The sequence below is a fragment of the Engraulis encrasicolus genome, chromosome 4 (genome assembly GCF_034702125.1).
Source record: "Engraulis encrasicolus isolate BLACKSEA-1 chromosome 4, IST_EnEncr_1.0, whole genome shotgun sequence".
In the NCBI taxonomy this organism is placed as follows: domain Eukaryota; kingdom Metazoa; phylum Chordata; class Actinopteri; order Clupeiformes; family Engraulidae; genus Engraulis; species Engraulis encrasicolus.
This window is the reverse complement of record NC_085860.1, coordinates 54,332,481-54,340,832: the sequence shown is the minus strand read 5'-3', so window position 1 is coordinate 54,340,832 and position 8,352 is coordinate 54,332,481. Positions and strand designations below refer to the sequence as shown.

Below are 8,352 nucleotides of genomic sequence, written 5' to 3'. Positions count from 1 at the left end.
GACAAGCCTTCATACTGAAGATGAAGGTGAGGAGGAGGAGGAGGAGAAGAGGGAGAGAAGGGAGGATGAGGAGGAGGAGAAGAGGGAGAGAAGTGAGGAGGAGGAGGAGAGGGAGGTGAGGAAGAGGAGGAGGATAAATAAATAATTAGGTGGGAGGAACATGAGGAGGAGGTGTGTGTGTGTGTGCGTGCGTGTGCGTGTGCGTATGCGTGTGTGTGTGTGTGCGTGTGTGTATGCGCATGCGTGTGTGTATGTGCGCGCGCGTGTGTGTGTGTGTGTGTGTGTGTGTGTGCGTGTGCATGAGTGTCTCATATAGGCCTCTGTGGTAGGAAAAGGTGACACTTTTCTTCCAAGTGACCATGATGAGACAGATGAACAAATAGTCATTTATGGGACTGATATTCCAAGCTAAATTTTGGAAGTGTGGGAGTTGTCTTGGCGAACCATTTGCTGAAACAGCTACAGTATACGTAGTCGTAATGTCCAGACTGTAGGTGTATTCATAGTTCGCAGCTCAATCCGTTCTCATGGAAAAGTTACAAAGAAAAACAAATTGAGTCAAGTCAACGTCACATCGTTATTATAAAACAGCGCTTGTGTGAACATATAATGTAGCTAAGCAAACGTACCAACCAGCATCCCTAATTGTCATAGTCAAATGAAGTTCATGGTCTGGAGGTGTTCCTCTAATGATGTCGTGTTTTGCACAGAGGTCATGTCACCATTGGGTGTCTGAACAAGAACAGACAGCTATGGGGCATTTCCTGTCTGTAGTGTTGCTGGATAAAGTTCGCATCCTACTGCAAATAGCACTTTATGGCGCCTCCGTGTTTTATATGGCACATCTCTGTTAATCTGTCACTGAGCAGCAAGCAGGTTCCTCTGTGTGATGTCTGAGTCCAGATACACACTAGAGCAGAGTCATTCTCAAACTGTGGGCCAGGGCCCATTGGTGGGCCTTGAAAGTAGTCCAAGTGGGCCTTGAAATGAACCAAAAAGTCAAAATAATAGTCGACTCGTCTGTGTGTTATGGTTGATTATTTATTTGAGTTGTATTGTTTATTGGGTCAGAGGTGGGCCCCAAACATTTGTGAACATTTCAAGTGGGCCCCAAGTTGGTATAGGCATACAGGGCATTTGCCCGGTGGACTGTTGATGATTTTGTCCTGCTCCTCCCCTCAATGCAATGGTATCAGTCTTCATGCCACCACAGCTGACCTCTCCGAGTCAGATTTGACTATTCATTTTGGCTGTTGTGGTGAAATAGTCCATAGGTATAGTCCATAACCATATAGTCCATAATCGATGACTAAAAATTCTGTCACAAGCTTCATTGTCTCTCTCAATAACTGGCCGACTGGTCTTCGCTTAAAAAGTGCCCAGTCTGATTTTTCATCCCATTTCAGCCCTGACAGGCATTGTTTGTGTCAGTTTATGACTGAATGTGCTGCAAATAGTCACGTGCCACTTCTTCAGCCACTTCTACGACCGGTTGCTGCCAGAATCTTGTCAATTCGGAGCAGCCAGATACAATGGAATGTCCACAAACACACTCTCACTCTGCACATGTGCACAGGAAAAGGTCAAGGTCATATAACGTTCACTCACTGCTTGAGCATAAACACTTGTCTGTTTTAGCATGCTCAAGGCAAGTTACTGCAGTGCACTGCATTCCCAAGTTCAAAGTCCACCAAAGAGAAATCTGATATGTAGTAGAGTTTTAACGCACGTGTAACCAAGAGAGGGAGAGAATGAGGGTCCTCCACAGACCTGCCGAGACAAGTGGCACACACACTTGTAGCCAGGCTGTGCCCTCTGAGTGACGTAACACCTTCAGCGTTGCAACTAGTTGGGTCAAGAGCAATGCAAGAACTTTCTGAGTTCCCGAAAACACGGGAACTCCTTTCACTGTGTTGGGAAGCAAACAACCATAAGCAAACCAAGGGAGGCGTGTACAACCATGCAGTTTTTGGGAAGTGTTAATTGTTATGCTCTTGGTCAGACCAAGTCTCGAAGAGATTTGAACGTCGATGATAATCAGGCTACCACACTTGCACGCTTTAGTGGGCAGACCAGATGTATAGATATGATTGACAGCCCTTTCCTGCTGTAGCTGTAATCTAGATAACGTATGCTCTCTCTCTCTCTCTCTCTCTCTCTCTCTCTCTCTCTCTCTCTCTCTCTCTCTCTCTCTCTCTCTCTCTCTCTCTCTTTCTCTCTCTCTCCCCCATAGGACCATGGTTCCCCTCTCAGTTGGTTCCATCTGATCGGCGTGAGTCTGGGCGCTCACATCTCCGGCTTCGTGGGCACAAACCTGAACAGCTCCATCGGAAGGATCACAGGTGAGACTGGGGCAGTCATGTTGAAGGAGAGGATTGTGCACATCCCCGGAAAAGGTGCATTACATTACATTACATTACATTACATTAGCATTTAGAAGATGTCTTTGTTCATAGCGAGTTACAAGGAACTATTTAAACAAGGACAGGGTAAGGGACAGTGTACAGTTGCATTACTGATAGCATTGTCCTACATAGAGTAAAGAAGAGGACGCTGCATTAAAAAGTAGCAGAAATTAAACAAGACATCAAGGTGCAGTGTACAGTTGCAACACTGACAGCATTGTCCAACACAAGGTAACAGAAGCAACATTAAATAATAAGGTAACAAGGCATATTGGATAATAAGCAAGACATCTAGGTGCAGTGTACAGTTGCAACACTGGCAACAATGTCCAACACAAGGATGAAGCAAAAAAGTAAAGAATTTAAAAATGATGTTAAAAAGCGAATTAAGTACATAAGGATGTTAGGTACATAAGAGATGTTAAAAGCAGTGGCTTAGGGAAAGACATTAGAGACTAAATAGAGACTAAGAAAGAAGCTAAAAAGGAGCAGAACGAAGGCCAACTGTAGCTTTCAAAGTAAGAAGTTCAGACACTTAAAATACTTTTTGTTGTATTTTATTACTTCATGGCAGGATTACGTTTCGACCTCAACAGTCTTCATCAGATTCAGATGAACATGAAAACTACAGTTGGACTCTTCGTCCTGCACCTTTTCCTAGGATGTGCACAATCCTCTCCTTCAACTGGGGCAGTCATGGCCTAACAGTTATAATAGTTGACTTTAGAGCAGAGGGTTGCAGGTTCAAATCCCACACTTCCACTCCCTACCACACTCCATGGCTGAGGTGCCCTTGAGCAAAGGACATGACCGCACACACTGCTCCAGGGACTGTAACCAATGCCCTCTAAATAACTGTAAGTCGCTTTGGATAAAAGCATCAGCTAACTGTAATGTAATGTAATGTAATGTAATGTAATGTAATGACCATCTCATTCCATTGCTACTGACTGCACAGGACCACTGACAGTGTTGGCTGGGCCCAGGGCAAAGTCATCTGAGCGGGCCCCCTCCTCAATACATACCATATAAAGAGGACCCAATTCTGCCCCCCACACCCCAGGCCTGGGAAAACAGCCCCCCCACCACAGGCCTGAGACAGCTGACCCCTATGTCTCCAGACCCATCCTCTGTTGTCCTCCCTGGCTTTCTGCCTGCAACTTTTACTATCCCCATGTATAACAACACCTCTTCGAAGAGATGGTCCAGGAATGGATGACTGATTTTTTTAATTTCATTCTGAACACAATGGTCAAAAGCTAATCCTGCCATGCAGGGCCTCTGACAGCTTTTGCTGGGCCCAGGACAAAGTCATCTGAAAGGGCCCCCTACCCAATACATACAATGTAATTGGAACTCAATTCTGGGTCCCGCGTCTCCCTGAGCCCTGGACAGCATACCCGTTTGTCCCGCCCTGTGGCCGGCCTGCTGCCATGGAAGAAAAAAAACTAAGAGAAAAAAAGGATTTTAAGTAAGTAAGCCTTCAGTGTATGGTCATTGTTGCCGCTAATGGCGTTGTTCTTTTACCCTCACAGCCCTGGACCCTGCTGGCCCGGAGTTCACAGGGAAGCCCCCAGACAGCCGCCTGGATCCCTCTGACGCACAGTTTGTAGATGCCATCCACACAGATATGGACGGTAGGTCACAAAAGAATGCCTTTGTTCTCCTGAAAGTCTGTTTCTTATAGTTGCTGGCATATAACAAAAGATCTGATTTTGGTTTTAGTTTGTTTTTAAATAGTTTGTTTGTTTTATTTCGCTCCTCCTGTTTTTCCATCGCTCTTAGATTTCCCACCTTCATCATGTTTTTCATGTGTTGTTTCTACCAGAATCCTTAATTGTTTTCCATACTGTCCTGACACCCCTGTGTGTGTGTGTTGTGTGTGTTTTGATAGCGTTGGGCTTCCGGAAGCCTCTGGGCCATGTAGACTTCTACCCCAACGGAGGAAGCGACCAGCCTGGATGCCCCAGGACTATACTATCTGGTGAGACACACACACACGCACGCACGCACGCACGCACGCACGCACGCACGCACGCACGCACGCACACACACACATGCACGCACACACACACACACACACACACACACACACACACACACACACACACACACACACAGAACAGGAAGCCATAGAAAATCTGTCAACATAAATAAATGTTTACTGGGGAGGCGCCGTGGCTCACTGGGCTAAGGGGCCATACCATAACTCAAAGGACCGGACCTGGTCTGATTCGAGGTCATTTCCTGGATCATTCCTATCTCTCTCTGTCTCACACTCATTTCCTGTCATTCTCCTTCACTACCAGACTAAAGTCAAAAGCCCCAAAACCAAATGTACATTTATCTAATGTATGAAATGTAATAATTATGAGCTAATTGACCGACCGTTTTCCCCTTTTGCTTATTGTTTGCCTCAGGATCATCCTATTTCAAGTGTGACCACCAGAGGTCAGTGTACCTGTTCATGAACTCCATCAACCGGACTTGTGAGCAGATCGCCTACCCATGCAACTCATACACCGACTTCCTTGACGGGAAATGCCTCAACTGTGACAAGTTTGAGGGTAAAGGCTGTCCAGTGCTCGGTAGGTCATGAGGTCCTCTATCTGTTCTTGGTTTCTGTTCCTCCGTTGACTGTAAATGTGCTTCATATTTTTGAATGCCCATAGTTGACTAAGATGATAATACAACCTAAATTGAGATAGTGATGTAAGTAATGATGATGATGATGATGATGATGATGAGGATGAGGATGTTATGAAGAGGTTAGAGAAAAATGCATGTTTGTCTCTCTGTTTGTCTGTGAGTACAGTACAATATGTGTATCGTTAGTATGTATAGGCCTATAGTACATGTGTACAGCATACACACATTTTGACAGCAGTGTCTGCTTTGATTCCTATTCCACACTGTAGGTTACGATGTCATCAAGTGGAAAGACATGCTGGTGAAGAGGGGGCAGACGATGACTTACTTCACCACCAACAGCTGGTCCCCATTCTGCAGTAAGTCAGACACAGCCAGTGACTATGAGTGACTTAGTGGGTGAAAGTCAAATACAACTTATGTGTCTGGTGTGTCACTGGGAGAGGATTAAGTGCAAATAAGAAAGAAGGTCACCACCGGAGCATTTTCAGATGCAGAAGGTAGTTTCAGCCATTAAGACTCAGAAAGAGGAATTTGTTTTTAATGGTTTAATGTTAACATAGTTGACAATGGAATTGGCAAAAAGTAGACAGTATTTGGCGTAGGTCCAATCATCAGCCCGGGTCTTGCGCCGGCGGATCCAGTAGAGCCTGCCGTAGCTGTGCAGCAGAAACTGGACCTTTAACCCCCCGGACAGGAAGACTGAACCCAACTGGTGGTGGTCATGCCTAGGCCATCAAGAAAGGAGAGATAGACACATCGCTATAAAAGAAATGGCAGCCGCTGATTGGCTCTGCAAAATGCACAGGTGACCTGAGTCTTCCTGGCAGAACTAACGCAGGCTACATTTTCAACTTTTATTGGGGCAAGTGCCAAGACTACAAGTGCCAAGACACGAAGGCGCGTGACAACGTTGAAACGTTAGTCTTGGTAACTGCCCCAGTAAAGCTGATAACGACCTTCAACTACCGCACATCTGAAGATGCTCCGGTGACCTTCTCTCCTTACAGTATTTGGGTGCAAGTCAGTCTTTGTCCTCCAGTCCCTTCCCTGCTGTCAACCAGCACAGGTAGACTTTTTGGGGGCAAATGTATGACATAATTACATTTTGAGTTTTGTTTTTGGAGGATATTGAATAAAAACATCAATATACATCAAGCCTCACGTCACAAGGGCGAAGGTCATGGGAAAGGAGGGAGGATGGAATTGACTTGAGTAGGGCTGGGACGATTAATCGACTAATCGACTATAAAAATTAGTCGACAAGAATTTTCATAGTCGACTAATCGTTTCATTTAATTCAATGCTTTTTTACTTACTTTACTAATGCTTTATTACTTTATTGAAACCTAAAATTGCCCAGCACGTATGAATTGGACGTTGTATCTCGGAGTAAATAAGCTACTATCATGATTTAAAGCTCATTGTGAGCTCAGCGACCTAATTTTAACAGTTTCTTTCTTTTCCCCCAATTTGATTGAAGATTAAAGTGCTAGAGTACTTGAAAAATTAATCGTTTGACTATTCGAAAAAAAATAGTTGATAGATTAATCAGGAGAAAAATAATCGTTTAGGACAGCCCTAGACTTGAGTGTGTCCTCCACATGCCTTGAGGTTGAGGAGTCTCAGGTGATGGATTGCCATCTTCCTGTTTGAAACAAGACTTCCTTTTTATTTTAAAGTCATTTGGCTTTGGCTCATAGAAATAAGGATGTGTGTGTGTGTGTGTGTGTGTGTGTGTGTGTGTGTGTGTGTGCGTGCGTGCGTGCGTGTGTGTGTGCAAAAGGAAGTCGTAAAGCTACTAAAAGATAGCCCACTGGTGTCATTTAGTTTGGAAAATAAGGACTACAGACTTACTGTATTAATGTGATTTACCACTATCTCAAGGTTAACTTCACCTGGTTTATTACATAGGTTCTTAAGGTAATGATACACAGAGCAACTTTTTGAGCATTGTTGCCTGGCAACACCATGATTGACTATTCATTTTTTGATGGAAGGGTTGAAAAAGGTTGTCTGCTACTAATCCAAGTTTTCCTTATAAAAATATTATATGATGAACAGTCAAAACATTATCTGATACTTATAGTATCGTTGCCCTGACTGATTGCTCAAAATATGTTCAAAAACGCTCAAAATACCGTTGCCCTGCGTATCATCACCTTTAGAATGCTCCTCCGGAATAAAGCTGATCAATAATAATTTCTTCTCCTGGGCCTGCTATCCCCAGTGGCTAACTACAGGGTGGACACAGATAAGTGCAGGTTTTACGACCTGGAATAAAGTTGATTAATGATAATAAATAATAAATAATAAATGATAAATAATAATTCCTTCTCCTGGGCCTGCTGTCCCCAGTGGCTAACTATAGGGTGGACATCGTGACATGGAACCTGGAGACCAGATGGGGATTCCTCAAGCTGGCACTTCACAGCAAGGACCAGAAGACAGAGGCGTCCATAGACCAGTATGTAGCTCAATATAACACACTAACACACACACACACACACACACACACACACACACACACACACACACACACACACACACACACACACACACACACACACACACACACACACACACAAAGTCGTATTCCCCTTCTTCAACCAAAACCACAAATACAACCACTAGACAGACAGTACATTTATATTTTTTCCAAATCTTTCTCCATCTCTTCATTTCTGCTTACTTCTCCCTGATCATCAATATCACCCTTCTTTTTTTTCTCCTTCTCTCTATGATCCTCTCTCTCTCTCTCTTCCTGTCTTCCTGTCCACCTCTCAATCTTTCATTCTCCTGCTCTTTCTTCTTTTCTTTTGTCTCCATGTGCACATCTCTCTCTCTCTCTCTCTCTCTCTCTCTCTCTCTCTCTCTCTCTCTCTCCAAAGCAAGGCGGCGGAGTTTAAGCTGTACACAGAGCAGAGTCTGCTGGCGCAGTTTGATCGCGACCTGCAGCCGGTGGAGCGCGTGTCGCTCAGCTTCTGGACAGGAAACCTTCTGCCGCCGCGCTACAAGCTACGCATCCTCCGCATCCGCCTCACACCTCTCAACGCAGCACACAGGTCAGGTCAGGGGGCGGGGGTCACGGGGTCATGCAAGTTGACAGGTGACAAAGACAAAGTACAAAGACAAAGTGCAGTAATTACGCCAACATTGAAACTGAGAGAAAGGTATTCAAAGTCTTGGTGTTAGGTTGGATACTGTAGTTACTGCACATTTGACAAAGCAATATCTCTAAAATGGGACACATTTTGACCATAATGTTTTGTAACAAGATAAAGGGGGTGTTGTGAAG

At 44.5% G+C, this 8,352-nt stretch overlaps 1 protein-coding gene across 1 annotated transcript in view; it reads left to right on the top strand.

The window, feature by feature from the left end:
* The window catches only part of lipia (lipase, member Ia), a 19,495-nt gene that overhangs the window by 9,417 nt on the left and 1,726 nt on the right, over nt 1-8,352 (top strand). The window contains exons 5-11 of the mRNA XM_063197731.1: nt 2,234-2,342; nt 3,941-4,042; nt 4,300-4,389; nt 4,826-4,993; nt 5,324-5,413; nt 7,413-7,521; nt 7,946-8,119. Of these exons, the coding sequence (XP_063053801.1) occupies nt 2,234-2,342; nt 3,941-4,042; nt 4,300-4,389; nt 4,826-4,993; nt 5,324-5,413; nt 7,413-7,521; nt 7,946-8,119 (842 nt within the window). The remainder of the gene's footprint in view (nt 1-2,233; nt 2,343-3,940; nt 4,043-4,299; nt 4,390-4,825; nt 4,994-5,323; nt 5,414-7,412; nt 7,522-7,945; nt 8,120-8,352) is intronic.